Here is a 21,714-nt window from a genome sequence, read left to right on the forward strand (position 1 = left end):
AGGGGCCAGCGCTGCCCAAGGAGTCAGTACTGTCAGATACAGGGGCCGGCGGGGCACAAGGAGTCGGTACTGTCAGATACAGGGGCCGGCGGTGCCCAAGGAATCGGTACTGTCAGATACAGGGGCTGGCAGCGCCCAAGGAATCGGTACTGTCAGATACAGGGGCCGGCGGTACCCAAGGAGTCGGTACTGTCAGATACAGGGGCTGGCAGCGCCCAAGGAATCGGTACTGTCAGATACAGGGGCCGGCGGTACCCAAGGAGTCGGTACTGTCAGATACAGGGGCTGGCAGCGCCCAAGGAATCGGTACTGTCAGATACAGGGGCCGGCGGTACCCAAGGAGTCGGTACTGTCAGATACAGGGGCCGGCGGTACCCAAGGAGTCGGTACTGTCAGATACAGGGGCCGGCGGGGCCCAAGGAGTCGGTACTGTCAGATACAGGGGCCGGCGGTGCCCAAGGAATCGGTACTGTCAGATACAGGGGCCGGCGGGGCCCAAGGAATCGGTACTGTCAGATACAGGGGCCGGCGGGGCCCAAGGAGTCGGTACTGTCAGATACAGGGGCCGGCGGGGCCCAAGGAATCGGTACTGTCAGATACAGGGGCCGGCGGTGCCCAAGGAATCGGTACTGTCAGATACAGGGGCCGGCGGGGCCCAAGGAGTCGGTACTGTCAGATACAGGGGCCGGCGGGGCCCAAGGAATCGGAACTGTCAGATACAGGGGGCGGCGGTGCCCAAGGAGTCGGTACTGTCAGATACAGGGGCCGGCGGGGCCCAAGGAATCGGTACTGTCAGATACAGGGGCCGGCGGGGCCCAAGGAGTCGGTACTGTCAGATACAGGGGCCGGCGGGGCCCAAGGAGTCGGTACTGTCAGATACAGGGGCCGGCGGGGCCCAAGGAGTCGGTACTGTCAGATACAGGGGCCGGCGGGGCCCAAGGAGTCGGTACTGTCAGATACAGGGGCCGGCGGTGCCCAAGGAATCGGTACTGTCAGATACAGGGGCCGGCGGGGCCCAAGGAATCGGTACTGTCAGATACAGGGGCCGGCGGGGCCCAAGGAGTCGGTACTGTCAGATACAGGGGCCGGCGGGGCCCAAGGAATCGGTACTGTCAGATACAGGGGCCGGCGGTGCCCAAGGAATCGGTACTGTCAGATACAGGGGCCGGCGGGGCCCAAGGAGTCGGTACTGTCAGATACAGGGGCCGGCGGGGCCCAAGGAATCGGAACTGTCAGATACAGGGGCCGGCGGGGCCCAAGGAGTCGGTACTGTCAGATACAGGGGCCGGCGGGGCCCAAGGATCAGTACTGTCAGATACAGGGGCCGGCGGTGCCCAAGGAGTCGGTACTGTCAGATACAGGGGCCGGCGGGGCCCAAGGAGTCGGTACTGTCAGATACAGGGGCCGGAGGGGCCCAAGGAGTTGGTACTGTCAGATACAGGGGCCGGCGGTGCCCAAGGAGTCGGTACTGTCAGATACAGGGGCCGGCGGGGCCCAAGGAGTCAGTACTGTCAGATACAGGGGCCGGCGGGGCCCAAGGAGTCGGTACTGTCAGATACAGGGGCCGGCGGTGCCCAAGGAGTCAGTACTGTCAGATACAGGGGCCGGCGGGGCCCAAGGAGTCGGTACTGTCAGATACAGGGGCCGGAGGGGCCCAAGGAGTTGGTACTGTCAGATACAGGGGCCGGCGGGGCCCAAGGAGTCGGTACTGTCAGATACAGGGGCCGGCGGGGCCCAAGGAGTCGGTACTGTCAGATACAGGGGCCGGCGGTGCCCAAGGAGTCGGTACTGTCAGATACAGGGGCCGGCGGCTAAACCATAGCGTGTCGGTTTGGCCAGAGCTGACATGGAACCTGCAGACTGATGTTCGTTTCCATGATTCCCGGGGCCGGTAAGTCTCTCCCCCAATTACACTGTCAGGGAAAGATCAGAGGCTTCTGCGCAAGGTTATTTGTGCAATTAAAGGGACACTAACGTGGAAAGCGGTCATGTGGGTTTAAAGGGTCACTAAACCTTTTATTACTGCCCTTTATATATGTATGAAGGAAGGCAGTGTTACTTACTTAGCCTGGAACCTAGTCACTGGGCTTATATCTGAGTTTCAGCTGTGGGATCCAATCCCAACGTGTCATTTGTTATTATTATTAACTAACGGCAAGCGCCGTGCAACTCGCTGATTTGTATTAGTGCAGGATTAGTGCGATGTCATTCTGATATTATATTCATTATAGGAAAGGTCACAGTCATTGTATATGTGTCTCTTTCCTCTCTATCTGTATATCTGATCCCCCCATTGTAAGCAGCAGTCCTGCCCTGCTTTATGGCTGAGATTCTAGCTATCTGTATAACAGAGCATTCTGTCACAGTGGCACAGATCCTATCTGATCCCCCCATTGTAAGCAGCAGTCCTGCCCTGCTTTATGGCTGAGATTCTAGCTATCTGTATAACAGAGCATTCTGTCACAGTGGCACAGATCCTATCTGATCCCCCCATTGTAAGCAGCAGTCCTGCCCTGCTTTATGGCTGAGATTCTAGCTATCTGTATAACAGAGCATTCTGTCACAGTGGCACAGATCCTATCTGACCCCCCCATTGTAAGCAGCAGTCCTGCCCTGCTTTATGGCTGAGATTCTAGCTATCTGTATAACAGAGCATTCTGTCACAGTGGCACAGATCCTATCTGATCCCCCCCATTGTAAGCAGCAGTCCTGCCCTGCTTTATGGCTGAGATTCTAGCTATCTGTATAACAGAGCATTCTGTCACAGTGGCACAGATCCTATCTGATCCCCCCCATTGTAAGCAGCAGTCCTGCCCTGCTTTATGGCTGAGATTCTAGCTCTCTGTATAACAGAGCATTCTGTCACAGTGGCACAGATCCTATCTGATCCCCCCATTGTAAGCAGCAGTCCTGCCCTGCTTTATGGCTGAGATTCTAGCTATCTGTATAACAGAGCATTCTGTCACAGTGGCACAGATCCTATCTGATCCCCCCATTGTAAGCAGCAGTCCTGCCCTGCTTTATGGCTGAGATTCTAGCTATCTGTATAACAGAGCATTCTGTCACAGTGGCACAGATCCTATCTGATCCCCCCATTGTAAGCAGCAGTCCTGCCCTGCTTTATGGCTGAGATTCTAGCTATCTGTATAACAGAGCATTCTGTCACAGTGGCACAGATCCTATCTGATCCCCCCCATTGTAAGCAGCAGTCCTGCCCTGCTTTATGGCTGAGATTCTAGCTATCTGTATAACAGAGCATTCTGTCACAGTGGCACAGATCCTATCTGATCCCCCCATTGTAAGCAACAGTCCTGCCCTGCTTTATGGCTGAGATTCTAGCTATCTGTATAACAGAGCATTCTGTCACAGTGGCACAGATCCTATCTGATCCCCCCATTGTAAGCAGCAGTCCTGCCCTGCTTTATGGCTGAGATTCTAGCTATCTGTATAACAGAGCATGTTACACCCAGCAGACAAACCATAATGCAGCACTAGTGGCTGACCTCTGTGCCTGATGATCCAATTAAACAATTAAGATTTTATTATGAGCCCATAAAGCAAACTTTTCACTTTTGTACTTTCAATTGTCGGAAACTACAAAAGAGGGAAGGGATGTAGAAGTCATTGTATGAGGCAGTAACCAAGCCGCGGGGAGAGAAACCAGAATGCCAGGTTGTGTTCATGGTGGGAAAGGCCGACAGATTGCTACGCTGGCCGGGGAGAGGAATTAGCAGCACAAAGGAGATTATTGTGACAGTGGAGAGACCACACCTTGAATATTGGTTTTGGTTGAAGGGAAAGTGTTAACATGAAAATGACATTAAAATAAATGAATCAAGTTCAGCGAGGAGCCTAGAGGGTTAAATCTGAAATTGAAGGAGGAAGCATAAAGAGAGAGAAAGTAAAGGGGTGGGGGATACATGGACTGGCCTCTCAGCAGATGTGGTTGGGACTAAAGGTGGCCATACACGGGCTGATTGTAGCTGACCGATTCGGCAGCTTATCGGCCGGCATAGGGGCAGAAACTACGGCCATACCCGACCAATATCTGGCCTGAAATTGGCCAGATATTGATTGGCCAGAGATTCAGTCGGATTGGGGACCGAATCGGCTCTTCGATGCTGACTGTGCCATTGCCGCCGTTAGAATTCGATCGTTTGGCCCCAGGGTCGAATTAGTCTACATTTTCCCGATATCGCCCACCCGTAGGTGCCAAGCGAGCGGATCTTAACGTGTATGGGCACCTTAATAAAGGCATTCAGCAGATACAAATCAAATTTAAGAATATAAACATTCTGGGCAGATCCAGGGGATTAATTGGTTCTGTTGCAGCATTGGGTTTGTTTTTGCTGAAGTGTTTCTGATCAGTACCGAACCCAGTTTCCTATGGCCCCCGTGTAACGCTTGCACTGCCCCCCATTCTGCTTACTGCATGGGATCACCTATGGGCAGCTCAGCCCCTGGGGGCTCCATGGGGGGAGGTCCTGTTGCCCCCCCCTTCCCCTGTCTGCCTCTTGTGCCCCCCCAATGCTGGCCTGGTCCCCCTGGATATAGGCAATACATTGTGTAATGTAATAAACAGGGCACTATATGTACAGTATATATAATTGTTTTACAGCACTGCGTGTGTTTGCTGTAGCAGGTCTGCCCATAGGAACAAAGGTGTTTAACCCCTTCACTTCATAAGCATGTCTGCCCATAGGAACAAAGGTGTTTAACCCCTTCACTTCATAAGCATGTCTGCCCATAGGAACAAAGGTGTTTAACCCCTTCACTTCATAAGCATGTCTGCCCATTGGAACAAAGGTGTTTAACCCCTTCACTTCATAAGCATGTCTGCCCATAGGAACAAAGGTGTTTAACCCCTTCACTTCATAAGCATGTCTGCCCATAGGAACAAAGGTGTTTAACCCCTTCACTTCATAAGCATGTCTGCCCATAGGAACAAAGGTGTTTAACCCCTTCACTTCATAAGCATGTCTGCCCATAGGAACAAAGGTGGTTAACCCCTTCACTTCATAAGCATGTCTGCCCAAAGGAACAAAGGTGTTTAACCCCTTCACTTCATAAGCATGTCTGCCCATAGGAACAAAGGTGTATAACCCCTTCACTTCATAAGCAGGCAAAGAGATGGGGAAGGAGAGGAATGGCAGTAAGAGATATACAGGTATATAACCCTTTCTCCTTGTAGAGTGTAAGCTCTTTTGGGCAGGGCTCTCTTCCCCTCCTGTATCGGTTATTGATTGCTTTATATGTTACTCCTTGTAGAGTGTAAGCTCTTTTGGGCAGGGCTCCCTTCCCCTCCTGTATCGGTTACTGATTGCTTTATATGTTACTCCTTGTAGAGTGTAAGCTCTTTTGGGCAGGGCTTTCTTCCCCTCCTGTATCGGTTACTGATTGCTTTATATGTTACTCCTTGTAGAGTGTAAGCTCTTTTGGGCAGGGCTCTCTTCCCCTCCTGTATCGGTTATTGATTGCTTTATATGTTACTCCTTGTAGAGTGTAAGCTCTATTGGGCAGGGCTCTCTTCCCCTCCTGTATCGGTTACTGATTGCTTTATATGTTACTCCTTGTAGAGTGTAAGCTCTTTGGGGCAGGGCTCTCTTCCCCTCCTGTATCGGTTACTGATTGCTTTATATGTTACTCCTTGTAGAGTGTAAGCTCTTTGGGGCAGGGCTCTCTTCCCCTCCTGTATCGGTTACTGATTGCTTTATATGTTACTCCTTGTAGAGTGTAAGCTCTTTTGGGCAGGGCTCTCTTCCCCTCCTGTATCGGTTACTGATTGCTTTATATGTTACTCCTTGTAGAGTGTAAGCTCTTTTGGGCAGGGCTCTCTTCCCCCCCTGTATCGGTTACTGATTGCTGTATATGTTACTCTGTATGCCCAATGTATGTAACCCACTTATTGTACAGCGCTGCGGGGTATGTTGGCGCTTTATAAATAAATGTTAATAATAATAATAATAATAATATCAGCCCACACTGCAGTAACAGTATATACAGCCAGTCCCTACAGCCACACTGGGGCAGAACTAGCAATGCCCAGCAGCCTGATGGGTTCCTTGGGGCCCAGCCATTCCCATGCAGCGCTCCCCGCAGGCCGCCCTTGGCCCAGTTCTGCCGTTAGCGCTGCACTCACCCCCCCCCCCCCCCAGACTTCCGTTCCGGAGCTATTTTGGCAAAGGGAATGTTTGTGACCTTGCAGCCGCCGGAGCTTTCATCAACGGGGTTTTGGAGCTCAGAATATTTTGTGGTTGTTGCCAGAAAATTCATTGTTTTTGGTCCAATCAAACTGCAACAACATAGAAAGCGGAGCTATTTATTGCAGGGCTGTATTTTGGTTCTGAGCTGCCCCAGGCCTGGACCTGCCCACCACCCCCCGGTCCAATTGACATTTGCAGAAGAACAGGGTACCCCCTCCCAACTCCTCCGTAGGATTCAGCTCCCCTAATTCCCAGATCTGCCCCAATCCCAAAAGAACCCTGAGCACCCACCCATCTGAACTGGCATCACTTGCCCACGCTGGGCAGATTGGCACCTAGGAAATAACCATAACAACCAATCAGTAATTAGCTTTCTTTTTTTTCATTCGCTGCAGGTAAAATAATGAAAGCAAACATTGCTTTGGGTCGGTTGCCGTGAGTAACTGCCCTGGTGCAGATGTACCCAGTGTTAATAAACAAGCATTCGGTTTCAGTGCTGGATTAATTAGATGAATATGAATGGACCGGTCTGTATGAAGGGAATATTCTATATATTGGCAGCCGTTCCCTCTCTGGGGGAGACAGATGGACAGGCCTTTATATAGGCAGATCCCACTGACATATAATTACTATTGATCCCAAATTCCCTCTCGTAGTGATTGGGCTTCAGGGTCCCAACTGTGCTGCTGTCTGTGGGGCATTTGCCCTCCCTACTGGGGCAGATTTACCCTGGTTACACCGCCGTGCCACTGCCTACGGGTATCCCGCAATCCCGCCAAGTCTCTCCTTCCCGGCTGTGCATGTTGTGCCGGCAAGGCGTGGGAATGGTAGGTGTTCCTTGGTGGGGGGTGGGCTATGGGCTTTAATTCAATTAGACTTAATTAGAGCTGCTGGGAGAAATGCAAATGTGCATTAGTGTAATGATAGTGATGCTGCTCTTCTGCCTCTGATACTGCCATATGCTGTTAGGGTATGTGCCCAGGCCTGGCAATCTGTGGGTACTGGGGGGCTCCTGTACGGTGCCACAGACAGTCACTATTTATTGGGCTGGGGGGGGGCCTGTGTGTGCCTCTGGGTACTGGGAATCCCAGGGGGGCTGTAAGGTGCCACAGACAGTCACTATTTATTGGGCTGGGGGGGGGGCTGTTTGTGCCTCTGGGTACTGGGAATGCCAGGGGGGCTGTAAGGTGCCACAGACAGTCACTATTTATTGGGCTGGGGGGGCTGTTTGTGCCTCTGGGTACTGGGAATGCCAGGGGGGCTGTAAGGTGCCACAGACAGTCACTATTTATTGGGCTGGGGGGGGGGCTGTTTGTGCCTCTGGGTACTGGGAATGCCAGGGGGGCTGTAAGGTGCCACAGACAGTCACTATTTATTGGGCTGGGGGGGGCTGTTTGTGCCTCTGGGTACTGGGAATGCCAGGGGGGCTGTAAGGTGCCACAGACAGTCACTATTTATTGGGCTGGGGGGGGGGGCTGTTTGTGCCTCTGGGTACTGGGAATGCCAGGGGGGCTGTAAGGTGCCACAGACAGTCACTATTTATTGGGCTGGGGGGGGGGCTGTTTGTGCCTCTGGGTACTGGGAATGCCAGGGGGGCTGTAAGGTGCCACAGACAGTCACTATTTATTGGGCTGGGGGGGCTGTTTGTGTCTCTGGGTACTGGGAATGCCAGGGGGGCTGTAAGGTGCCACAGACAGTCACTATTTATTGGGCTGGGGGGGCTGTTTGTGCCTCTGGGTACTGGGAATGCCAGGGGGGCTGTAAGGTGCCACAGACAGTCACTATTTATTGGGCTGGGGGGCCTGTTTGTGCCTCTGGGTACTGGGAATGCCAGGGGGGCTGTAAGGTGCCACAGACAGTCACTATTTATTGGGCTGGGGGGGGGCCTGTTTGTGCCTCTGGGTACTGGGAATCCCAGCCCGGGCCTGTATGTACACCCATAGGGGGGCCAGTCAGATTCAGACAAGGCTACATATCCTAGCTTGCTACTGAGCCCCCCAGGCCTAGGGAACAGACGCCTGACATTGCCCAGACTCGGTGGCATCCCTGTGCCGTCTGTTCGGATCCGTCCCATTCGGCGTTCCAGCCGCCTCCAGTCATTACACAAAAGACACACAGAAACAAACCTCTCAGCCAATTAATTAGGGCCGAGCTGCCGTCTCACTTGGCTCTGATTTGCCGAATAAATAATTGGGCCTGGAATTGAGCGCCGGGGAATCTGGCGGCGGGCACGTAGAAACCCGGGCACCGGCTCCAGGAAAGAGCTGTAACGGGCGGCGCTGCCATGCTACGTGGGCTGGGATTCGCTCATTGTGCCTGTGTCATTACTGAGCTATTAAATAATGAGATGTGCAAGCGCTCGTTTGCAAACAAACCATAACGAGATGCTGCCAAACGTGCAGCAATGTGGCACTCTGTATCCCCGGCTATTAGCTACACGTGGGGTTATTAAAGGGGAAGCTCACCCTCAATTGGTCATATTGGATCCTTGCCTTTCTCTTATACCATATATACTATCCTGCTGGCAGAACAGGCGAATTATTAACTTTTATTTCTTTTTATTATGTGTATTGTCTGTCTTTTAGTTATTCCGGTTTAGCAGGGATCATCCTGGCATTCAAACCCATACATGGTTGCTAGGATAAGCAGGGTCCTAGAAACCATATTAGCAGGTTGAATTCCAGCATTTTATAGGAACTTATCAGTATCACTTTATTAACCTTCCCAGCACTGGGCATGTACAAAGCAAAACCCCTGACCCCCTCCCTTCCTGCCCCCCCATTACCTACCCCACCCCTCAGTGCTGCATTTACCCCTGTTTAAAGACTTTGTACTTAAGTGGGAATTTCAGCTACATCCCTCTGCATATTAGTAAGCTCCGCCCTCTTATGCCTATGCCCCACCCATAACAGGCATATGCCCCACCCCTTTAATATAGGCTCCACCTTCACCTGTGCCTGATATTCTGCCCTATTTATATTTATCCATTTGACCCACAAGCACAATGTATGGGCACCTCTCACCAGTATTTCCTACCTATCTGCCCTAATGTCACCCTGCTGCCCCCATTAGCCAGGCCAGGGTGGGAGGCACCCCAAGAAAGAGAATGGGGGGCAGTAGAAGAGTAGAGGAATGGGGCACAGAGAGAATAGTGGGGGGTGGAAGAGACAATACAAGAGAAAGGGTGGGAGCAGCAGTGGGAGAGATGGGGCAAGTGGGCACGAAGGGGAGACTATGAGGGGGGGGCACTTACAGAAGGAAGAAGCCCTATTACCAGTGGCTATAAAATGTAAGGTTTCCCTTATTCTGAGCAGGATGAGCCCCTCCATGTACAGTTATGGGTCAGAACATGGCACCCTGTCTCACTCACTCAGCTTCACACTCACCCCCCCCCCCCCCCCTGTGAATTACCCAGAATCCCCCATTCTCCTGCAGGCATGAGAGCACACAGCAATGAGCCACAGAGCAGGGACGCTGCAGTGTTTGCCCGACGGCCGGCTGAGCTGATGTAATGTGACAGGCCCGAAGCCCTGCCGCCTCTAATGGCAACGTGGGGGGGCTCAGTGCTGCACTCACATCTGCCTCCCTTTTATATCCCTCCATTGCTATATCAGTTATATCCTACCTGCGGCCCTCCAGCTGCAGCTCCCAGCATCTCCCTGACAGCTTTCCTCCCCACCCAATTCTCACTCATTCCCCCTCTCTTGGTAGGGAATCCCATAACCTGACTGCTCTTATAGTAAAGAGCCCCTTCCTATGCTGATGGTGTGATCCCCTTTCCTCCACACCCCCAATGTATTACTCATTCCCCCTCTCTTGGTAGGGAATCCCATAATCTGACTGCCCTTATAGTAAAGAGCCCATTCCTATGCTGATGGTGAAATCTCCTTTCCTCTCCACTCCCAATGAATCACTCATTCCTCCTCTCTTGGTAGGGAATCCCATAACCTGACTGCCCTTACAGTAAGGAACCCCTTCCTATGCTGATGGTAAGATCCCCTTTCCTCCCCCCCCCAATGTATCACTCATTCCCCCTCTCTTGGTAGGGAATCCCATCCCCTGACTGCCCTTACAGTAAGGAACCCCTTCCTATGCTGATGGTAAGATCCCCTTTCCTCCCCCCCCCCAATGTATCACTCATTCCCCCTCTCTTGGTAGGGAATCCCATCCCCTGACTGCCCTTACAGTAAGGAACCCCTTCCTATGCTGATGGTGAGATCTCCTTTCCTCCCCCCCCCCCCCAATGTATCACTCATTCCCCCTCTCTTGGTAGGGAATCCCATAACCCGACTGCCCTTACAGTAAAGAGCCCCTTTCTATGCTGATGGTGAGATCTCCTAGGTCTCCTTAAATGTGTTCTTGTTGACCATATCCCCTTTTCATAAACATCCTTTTCTTCACTTGCACAATCTGTCAGTTTATGAAGGGTTATTTTGCACTGTTGGGTTCCTACCTGATTCTGCCTTTCAGCAACACACAAGAATCCTTACACACTGATGACTGGGGGAGAAGGAAGCCATATTGCCAGTTAAACATAATAAGCATGAAGTGACCTGACGGGCATTGTTCGGGGCTCGCAGTGGGCTTTTGTGATGAGAGAAGAATTTTATGTTGTGTGGATTTCCCCACGGGGGGAGACATTCTGCGGCTCTGCGTGATTCTTTCCCTTTATTCCTATAATGCAACTCCTTCTATTTGCTTCTTTTTGTGTCTGAGTAAAAAGCTCTGCTGCCGTGTCCAGAGGCTAAAATGTTTCTTTTTATTAAGCAGATATTGGTGTAAAAGCTTTCCCTATCCCCAGCGCCAGACCCCGACAGGCCCAGGGAATGTCTCATTGCCTCTGTAACAAGCTCGGATACATTCCATTCTCTTCTATTAACTGACTGCACAGGCAGGGAAGGGTTACAGACTGGGCCCACGGAACCACAGCACAGAGACTGCTTCCTAATAAAGATATTGCCAATGTTATTAATAGGGAGTTAAAAATATAGGAAAAGGGGCAACCCTAGGAAAATGTGGGTGATGGGCAGGGGTAGGGGGGTATATGAGTGACGGGGGGGGGTTGTGGTTCCATGTGGGCTCACTGGGTGCCGGGCCAATTAGTTACCCCTTGGGTGGCAATGGTTCTTGGCCCGGCTCTGAAGCCCCAATATGCCCACTGACCAGGGTCGGACTGGGCTGCCGGGACACCGGGAAAAATCCTGGTGGGCCCCAGCTCTATTGGGCCCCGGCGGCCTAGACCCGACCCTTGCAGACACTCCCCCTGCCCGACTGTTCCTCCCCTGAGGGGGCCCTGCGAGTGGGGTTAGGGGGGCCCCTGGGCACAGGGACAATAAGATGCATTAAAAAAAGGCTTATAAGATGCCATAGTGCAGTCAATTTTACATTTCAGCATATTACATTATAGCAGGGATCCCCAACCAGTGGCTCGGGGGGAACATGTTGCCCCCCAACCCCTTGAAGTTGCTCTCTAAACCAGGGAGTTATTTTTGAATTCCTGACTTGGGGCAAGTTTTGGTTGAATAAAAACCAAATAAAGCCCCTGTAAGCCGATAGGGTGCATAGAGGCCCCTCAACCAATCACAGCCCTTATTTGGCTCCTCCATGAACTTTTATGGTGCTTGTGTTGCTCCCCAACCCCTTGGGTGTTGCTCTCAGTGCCCCCAAACCAGGGAGTTATTTTTGAATTCCTGACTTGGGGGCAGGTTTTGGTTGAATAGAAACAAGATTTCCTACCAAATAAAGCCCCTGTATGCTGATAGGGTGCATAGAGGCAGCTTGTGTTGCTCCCCAAGTCTTTTTACATTTGACTGTGGCTCCCGAGTAAGAAAGGTTGGGGCCCCCTGCATTATAGAAACGTATGCAGCCCATGTTGGATTGGATCTCCTGGTGGGCACAGACATTGAGTGGGCTCATTATGGGGGTCTGTGTTTGGCCCAAGGAGCCCCAGTCGATAGATTTGTATAACCATGTATAGTGATATCTATAATAACAGTAATGTGCTTCCAGATAGGCTGGCTGATCCCTACACTAGTTACCCCAGGTAAGCCTCCTTCCCTACACTAGTTACCCCAGGTAACCCGCCTCGCTTACACTAGTTACCCCAGGTAACCTGCCTTCCCTACACTAGTTACCCCAGGTAACCCGCCTCCCCTACACTAATTACCCCAGGTAACCCGCCTTCCCTACACTAGTTACCCCAGGTAACCCGCCTTCCCTACACTAGTTACCCCAGGTAACCCGCCTCGCTTACACTAGTTACCCCAGGTAACCTGCCTTCCCTACACTAGTTACTCCAGGTAACCCGCCTCCCCTACACTAATTACCCCAGGTAACCTGCCTCCCCTACACTAGTTACCCCAGGTAACCCGCCTTCCCTACACTAGTTACCCCAGGTAACCCGCCTCGCTTACACTAGTTACCCCAGGTAACCTGCCTTCCCTACACTAGTTACCCCAGGTAACCCGCCTCCCCTACACTAATTACCCCAGGTAACCCGCCTTCCCTACACTAGTTACCCCAGGTAACCTGCCTCGCTTACACTAGTTACCCCAGGTAACCCGCCTTCCCTACACTAGTTACCCCAGGTAACCCGCCTCCCCTACACTAATTACCCCAGGTAACCCGCCTTCCCTACACTAGTTACCCCAGGTAACCCGCCTTGCTTACACTAGTTACCCCAGGTAACCCGCCTCCCCTACACTAGTTACCCCAGGTAACCCGCCTCCCCTGGGGCACCATTAGTCTCTCCCCGGGTCTGTGTATGGGAAACACTTTCCCTGCCCGGGTCACATACACTGGCACAGGCGCTGTTTACACCCTGCAGATTAATGGCATTTTCCTTAGTGTCCATTTATTTATGTGGCCGCAGCGCCGAGAACAATTGGCGGAAATGTGCAGTTTCCCGTTGGCTGCCGGTACATTCGGTAGGGGCGGCCCTCCTGCAGCTTAGGCCGGGGGATCGCAGGAACACGGGGGTCAGGGGATCTCTGCTTTTATTATATTGTTTTGGCCCTCAGTAAACTCAGGTGATGGATAAGTGGGACCCATGTGTTGCTTTGCCTGGCAATGGGTTCATGTATTTATTACATACAAGCCAGTATAGTGTGAGGCAACAATTTATGGCAATAATACCCAGAATTCTTTCTGTGTGTATTTATACATATGGGTATGGCTAGGAGCTGCCATATTGCTAGTACAGTATAATATTACAGCTTATTTTGTGCCCTGTAACCCTGTAATTGTTAGCTGCAGGGCTGCCGGTGGGTGGGGAATGGGTGCTGCCGGTGGGATCCGCTACTAAATGTTTGCCAGGGCATTTGGAATGTAGGATAAAGGGTAAGTGTTCATGAAATTATAGGTACAAGTCAGGTTTCCCCTTTATATCGATGGATTAGTTGATGTGTGCCAAGCAATGTAATAACTGAATTAAAGGAGTCGTTCACCTTTAAATTAACTCTTACTATGACAGAGATATTGATATACTAAGACAATTTGCAATTGGTCTTCATTTTGTATATTTTTGTGGTGTTTCATTTATTCAGTTTTTAGATCAGCAGCTCTCTGTTTGCAATTCCAGCAGCTATCTGGTTGCTTAGGGCCTTCTTTGCCCTAGCAACCAGGCAGTGGTTTAAACGAGAGATGGGAATATGGATAGGAGAGGGGCTGAATATAAAGATAAAGAATAAAATAGCTCTCTAACCTGCGCCCTAATCCTTATTATATAGCTGTGTCTCTGTTCCGGTATGATTGCCCGTATCCTTATTATATAGCTGTGTCTCCATTCCGGTATGATAGCCCTAATCCTTATTATATAGCTGTGTCTCCATTCCGGTATGATAGCCCTAATCCTTATTATATAGCTGTGTGTCCGTTCCGGTATGATAGCCCTAATCCTTATTATATAGCTGTGTGTCCGTTCCGGTATGATAGCCCTAATCCTTATTATATAGCTGTGTGTCCGTTCCGGTATGATAGCCCTAATCCTTATTATATAGCTGTGTCTCCGTTCCGGTATGATAGCCCTAATCCTTATTATATAGCTGTGTCTCTGTTCCGGTATGATAGCCCTAATCCTTATTATATAGCTGTGTCTCCGTTCCGGTATGATAGCCCTAATCCTTATTATATAGCTGTGTCTCCGTTCCGGTATGATAGCCCTAATCCTTATTATATAGCTGTGTCTCCGTTCCGGTATGATAGCCCTAATCCTTATTATATAGCTGTGTCTCTGTTCCGGTATGATAGCCCTAATCCTTATTATATAGCTGTGTCTCCGTTCCGGTATGATAGCCCTAATCCTTATTATATAGCTGTGTCTCCGTTCCGGTATGATAGCCCTAATCCTTATTATATAGCTGTGTCTCCGTTCCGGTATGATACAGTATATGTCAGCACTATGCCAGCTGGGCCCTCATTGTAATGAATCTCTCACATTCCCAATATTTCCCATTCAGGGCCGAGAAGACTGAGGTTTTGAGTGAAGACCTATTGCAGGTGGGTAATGGGCACCGGTTACACACTGTGGTAATCCTGGCCTATACACACAGCTAATACACACAACCTATACACACACCCTACACACACCTATACACACACCTATACACACAACCTACGCATACAACCTATACACACACCTATACACACAACCTACGCATACAACCTATACACACATCCTATACACACAACCTACACACAACCTATACACACAGCCTATACACACAACCTACACACACTTATACACACACCTATACACACAACCTACGCATACAACCTATACACACAGCCTATACACACAACCTACACACACTTATACACACACCTATACACACAACCTACGCATACAACCTATACACACAGCCTATACACACAACCTACACACACCTATACACACACCTATACACACAACCTACACACACCTATACACACACCTATACACACAACCTACGCATACAACCTATACACACAACCTACGCATACAACCTATACACACAACCTACGCATACAACCTATACACACAACCTACACACAACCTATACACACAACCTACGCATACAACCTATACACACAACCTACGCATACAACCTATACACACAGCCCATATACACAGCCCTTACACACAGCCTACACACACAGCCTATTCACACAACCTATACACACAACCTATACACACAACCTACACATACAACCTATACACACAGCCCATACACACAGCCCTTACACACACCCTACACACACAGCCTATTCACACAACCTATACACACAACCTACGCATACAACCTATACATGGATTAAAAATAATAACCCTAATAGTGGCATAAGCCAACTGAGCTGCACGTTGGGAAATTTCCTCCAATCCAAGCATACAGTTCTTACTCTCTATCTCTCTCTTTATATATGTGTGTGTGTGTGCCATATTGCACATTAGGTTGCCTTACAGGTCTTTCTTTTCCCTGCAGGTGGAGAAGCGCCTAGAGCTGGTGAAGCAGGTCACCCACAGCACCCACAAGAAACTAACAGCCTGTCTTCAGGGTCAGCAGGGAACAGACACCGACAAGAGATCGGTAGGATCTTATCCTTTATAATACATGAGTGATACTCAGAGTTCCCTGTATAACTCAGCCTGCAGCCTTGTGCCTTTATATGGGGGGCACAGAACCCCTCAGTGACTGCTAATATCCTTATCATTTACAGTAGGGGGTACATTATCCCTTATAATACATGAGTGATACTCAGAGTTCCCTGTATAACTCAGCCTGCAGCCTTGTGCCTTTATATGGGGGCACAGAACCCCTCAGTGACTGCTAATATCCTTATCATTTACAGTAGGGGGTACATTATCCCTTATAATACATGAGTGATACTCAGAGTTCCCTGTATAACTCAGCCTGCAGCCTTGTGCCTTTATATGGGGGGCACAGAACCCCTCAGTGACTGCTAATATCCTTATCATTTACAGTAGGGGGTACATTACCCCTTATAATACATGAGTGATACTCAGAGTTCCCTGTATAACTCAGCCTGCAGCCTTGTGCCTTTATATGGGGGGCACAGAACCCCTCAGTGACTGCTAATATCCTTATCATTTACAGTAGGGGGTACATTATCCCTTATAATACATGAGTGATACTCAGAGTTCCCTGTATAACTCAGCCTGCAGCCTTGTGCCTTTATATGGGGGGCACAGAACCCCTCAGTGACTGCTAATATCCTTATCATTTACAGTAGGGGGTACATTATCCCTTATAATACATGAGTGATACTCAGAGTTCCCTGTATAACTCAGCCGGCAGCCTTGTGCCTTTATATGGGGGGCACAGAACCCCTCAGTGACTGCTAATATCCTTATCATTTACAGTAGGGGGTACATTATCCCTTATAATACATGAGTGATACTCAGAGTTCCCTGTATAACTCAGCCTGCAGCCTTGTGCCTTTATATGGGGGGCACAGAACCCCTCAGTGACTGCTAATATCCTTATCATTTACAGTAGGGGGTACATTATCCCTTATAATACATGAGTGATACTCAGAGTTCCCTGTATAACTCAGCCTGCAGCCTTGTGCCTTTATATGGGGGGCACAGAACCCCTCAGTGACTGCTAATATCCTTATCATTTACAGTAGGGGGTACATTATCCCTTATAATACATGAGTGATACTCAGAGTTCCCTGTATAACTCAGCCGGCAGCCTTGTGCCTTTATATGGGGGGCACAGAACCCCTCAGTGACTGCTAATATCCTTATCATTTACAGTAGGGGGTACATTATCCCTTATAATACATGAGTGATACTCAGAGTTCCCTGTATAACTCAGCCTGCAGCCTTGTGCCTTTATATGGGGGGCACAGAACCCCTCAGTGACTGCTAATATCCTTATCATTTACAGTAGGGGGTACATTATCCCTTATAATACATGAGTGATACTCAGAGTTCCCTGTATAACTCAGCCTGCAGCCTTGTGCCTTTATATGGGGGGCACAGAACCCCTCAGTGACTGCTAATATCCTTATCATTTACAGTAGGGGGTACATTATCCCTTATAATACATGAGTGATACTCAGAGTTCCCTGTATAACTCAGCCGGCAGCCTTGTGCCTTTATATGGGGGGCACAGAACCCCTCAGTGACTGCTAATATCCTTATCATTTACAGTAGGGGGTACATTATCCCTTATAATACATGAGTGATACTCAGAGTTCCCTGTATAACTCAGCCTGCAGCCTTGTGCCTTTATATGGGGGGCACAGAACCCCTCAGTGACTGCTAATATCCTTATCATTTACAGTAGGGGTACATTATCCCTTATAATACATGAGTGATACTCAGAGTTCCCTGTATAACTCAGCCTGCAGCCTTGTGCCTTTATATGGGCACAGAACCCCTCAGTGACTGCTAATATCCTTATCATTTACAGTAGGGGGTACATTATCCCTTATAATACATGAGTGATACTCAGAGTTCCCTGTATAACTCAGCCTGCAGCCTTGTGCCTTTATATGGGCACAGAACCCCTCAGTGACTGCTAATATCCTTATCATTTACAGTAGGGGGTACATTATCCCTTATAATACATGAGTGATACTCAGAGTTCCCTGTATAACTCAGCCTGCAGCCTTGTGCCTTTATATGGGGGGCACAGAACCCCTCAGTGACTGCTAATATCCTTATCATTTACAGTAGGGGGAACATTATCCCTTATAATATTTGAGGTTTCTCAGAGTTCTCTGAGCTTCCGACAGTTTTTACTTCCAGTAAGGATTTTTATTCTCCCCAGTGAACCTATAATTATCACTGTACTTGCCGTCATTCCTTGTCTGACTGTTTCTGACATGCAGAATATGACTTTCCCTGTATAATCCTCTCCATTAACCATTTTGACTTCTTTCCCATAGAAAAAGTTACCCCTAATAACCCTGGCTCAGTGTTTGATGGAAGGATCGGCAGTTTTGGGCGACGACTCTTTGCTTGGGTGAGCGGCAGCGCATTCTTTATACCAACAGCCTCATTTATATGAGTTAATTTTATGGGAACCATGAAGGATGGGTAAACAATAATCATTTGGGCATATTGCTGGCAGGTTGCTATGGTAATTTGAACCCTTGATAGATGCAAAAAAAATAAAGGTTTAAATTCTGGTGTCAGTATCTCTTTAAGAGCATTTTAGACTTTCATAATTTACAAAGTGCTAGATATTTGTTGCCCCCGCACCCTCGTTACTGCCCCCCTTGACTTTCTCCTGTGCTGTTCCAGGAAGATGCTGAAACTGTGTGGTGAGGCCGAGGACAAACTGGCCCAGGAGCTCATCCACTTTGAGCAGGACATGGAAAAAGACGTGGTGGAACCATTGTTTGTGCTGTCAGAGGTAAAACATGGGGGTCTCCGTACAGAGCTTCCCCTGGAATCAACTGCCCCCCCTACAATGGAACGTTCTTTTACCTGCAAAGCACAATGATTTGTACTGCAGTTTGGCTTTGTGAGTGTTTGTCAGCCGCTCATTGAGTGATTATTATTATTATTATTATTATTAACATTTATTTATAAAGCGCCAACATACCCCGCAGCGCTGTACAATAAGTGGGTTACATACATTGGGCATACAGAGTAACATATAAAGCAATCAGTAACCGATACAGGAGGGGAAGAGAGCCCTGCCCAAAAGAGCTTACACTCTACAAGGAGTAACATATAAAGCAATCAGTAACCGATACAGGAGGGGAAGGGAGCCCTGCCCAAAAGAGCTTACACTCTACAAGGAGTAACATATAAAGCAATCAGTAACCGATACAGGAGGGGAAGAGAGCCCTGCCCAAAAGAGCTTACACTCTACAAGGAGTAACATATAAAGCAATCAATAACCGATACAGGAGGGGAAGGGAGCCCTGCCCAAAAGAGCTTACACTCTACAAGGAGTAACATATAAAGCAATCAGTAACCGATACAGGAGGGGAAGGGAGCCCTGCCCAAAAGAGCTTACACTCTACAAGGAGTAACATATAAAGCAATCAGTAACCGATCGGGAGGGGAAGAGAGCCCTGCCCAAAAGAGCTTACACTCTACAAGGAGTAACATATAAAGCAATCAGTAACCGATCGGGAGGGGAAGAGAGCCCTGCCCAAAAGAGCTTACACTCTACAAGGAGTAACATATAAAGCAATCAGTAACCGATACAAGAGGGGAAGGGAGCCCTGCCCAAAAGAGCTTACACTCTACAAGGAGTAACATATAAAGCAATCAGTAACCGATACAGGGGGGGAAGGGAGCCCTGCCCAAAAGAGCTTACAATCTACAAGGAGTAACATATAAAGCAATCAATAACCAATACAAGAGGTGAAGAGAGCCCTGCCCAAAAGAGCTTACAATCTACAAGGAATGATCTCCCTCAGCACAGGATCATAGGCTTCACATTCTTTTTTTATACATAATCATTGCCAAATTAGTGATTAATATCTCCCCCCGTTTCCCAAGCCCTTTCTTCTGCTTCTTAGAAGTGCCCCCATTTCATTGATCACCTGTTCTTTCTGCACCATGGTATGGTATAGTGCCTGTGAATGGGCACTAACAACGGACCTGCCCAATCGACATCTGGGCTGAAATCGGGCAGGTTTAAAATTTAGTCAGATCGGGGATGCGGTCCCAGAACCGACAGACGCCTAAACCCGTCTTTCCAATTCGATCATTTGGCCCCAGGGCCAAACAACCAGATTAGCCCGATATCGCTCACCCATAGGTGGGGATATCAGGAGAAGACCCTACCCAATTGGGCTTCTGCCCTGTAAAATAAATATAGACCCTCCCTGCCCCACAATGATGTCACAAAAAAGGCAGGGCATGTTGGGCGTGTGCCTATAAATTCAGACGCCCGGAAGATGCAGCCGGCAGTGTTAGGGTGCGGACGGGGTGGGCGAGCAAAAGAGCTCAAGCTGAACCCATGACCCGCAAGTGATGTGCCAAGGTCACTCTGAACCTGCCGGACCCACAGGTAAACCTGGGCGACCCGTGGGTATCGGACCAGCCCACACATCACTAGTTCCCATGCCCCATCTTGGTAGGCCATGTGTCAGTGTGTGTCAGTGGCACTGCTCATGCTCAGTGGGCTCTGGGCTGTTGCTGAGAAGCTTAGGGGTCTGGCATAGAAACTGATGGTGCTATGGAATGTCAGTAAGTAACTGATCAGCCTTGTATCATCATATTTATACATATATATACTGTGCAGGTAAGTGACAGCAGCACTGAGACACATTGGGCTACTGGGGGCACCTCCACGGGCCCAGATATTCCCTGCTAAAGGGCTGTGGGGGCGCTGTCCTGGTACAGAATATAAATGTTGGTTCTCCTTTAAGTCCCCATCCCACCCTACTACTAGTCTGTCTGATGCCCTTACAATTCTGTGATGGAAATTTTAATCTCTCCTTTGATTCCACAAATTCCTCACTTCTCCTCTGAGACTTCTCCTCCTATACCCTCCCGATGATATGTGTTTATTCCTCCTCCGGTTCCACACAATCCTCATTCTTCACTGATTTCCTAAAGCGCTTACGTACCCCCGGCTGCTCATCTGGTTATAATAAATACCAGCGGCTCTTGTTTTATATATCCCTGTAAAAGTGCCCTTCAGATGTTCCCCTGTGCCCCCGACACATTCCCTCAACGAATACCTTGCTCCTTGCTTTGTGCAGCTACTGTTTCATGGCATTTGTACTTTTCCCCTTAGGTGGAGATCCCTAACATCCAAAAACAGAGAAAACACTTAGCCAAATTAGTGCTGGACATGGATTCCTCTAGAGCAAGGTTAGTCATACAGTCTGGGGTACTTATTATCATTTCATTTAAAGAACATACTGTTCATTTGTGTGTATACAATTAAATAAGTACAATTACTCAGCATTTAACTGCTGAATTGTGCTTAGTACAGGGGAATCCCTATGCTGCCCCCATAGTTTTATTGTATCTCTCTGTACAGGCTATGAGCAAACTTAGGGGGCTGTTCCTGCTGAATTGTGCTTAGTACAGGGGAATCCCTATGTGCCATAGTTTTATGGTATCTCTCTGTACAGGCTATGGGCAAACTTAGGGGGCTGTTCCTGCTGAATTGTGCTTAGTACAGGGGAATCCCTATGTGCCATAGTTTTATGGTATCTCTCTGTACAGGCTATGGGCAAACTTAGGGGGCTGTTCCTGCTGAATTGTGCTTAGTACAGGGGAATCCCTATGTGCCATAGTTTTATGGTATCTCTCTGTACAGGCTATGGGCAAACTTAGGGGGCTGTTCCTGCTGAATTGTGCTTAGTACAGGGGAATCCCTATGTGCCATAGTTTTATGGTATCTCTCTGTACAGGCTATGGGCAAACTTAGGGGGCTGTTCCTGCTGAATTGTGCTTAGTACAGGGGAATCCCTATGTGCCATAGTTTTATGGTATCTCTCTGTACAGGCTATGGGCAAACTTAGGGGGCTGTTCCTGCTGAATTGTGCTTAGTATAGGGGAATCCCTATGTGCCATAGTTTTATG

The 21,714-nt window shown here is 49.2% G+C and overlaps 1 protein-coding gene across 8 annotated transcripts in view; it reads left to right on the top strand.

The window, feature by feature from the left end:
- arhgap44 (Rho GTPase activating protein 44) overlaps positions 1–21,714 on the top strand; it is a 70,921-nt gene that overhangs the window by 17,460 nt on the left and 31,747 nt on the right. For 7 of the 8 annotated variants that reach the window (XM_031894394.1, XM_031894395.1, XM_031894396.1 and 4 more), the window contains exons 2-6: positions 14,660–14,699; positions 15,662–15,766; positions 18,099–18,175; positions 18,457–18,568; positions 20,918–20,994. In XM_031894394.1, coding sequence (XP_031750254.1) covers positions 14,660–14,699; positions 15,662–15,766; positions 18,099–18,175; positions 18,457–18,568; positions 20,918–20,994 — 411 coding nt within the window. The remainder of the gene's footprint in view (positions 1–14,659; positions 14,700–15,661; positions 15,767–18,098; positions 18,176–18,456; positions 18,569–20,917; positions 20,995–21,714) is intronic. The other variant, XM_031894397.1, reaches the window with a different exon arrangement.

This window comes from Xenopus tropicalis, chromosome 10 (assembly GCF_000004195.4).
Source record: "Xenopus tropicalis strain Nigerian chromosome 10, UCB_Xtro_10.0, whole genome shotgun sequence".
NCBI lineage: Eukaryota > Metazoa > Chordata > Amphibia > Anura > Pipidae > Xenopus > Xenopus tropicalis.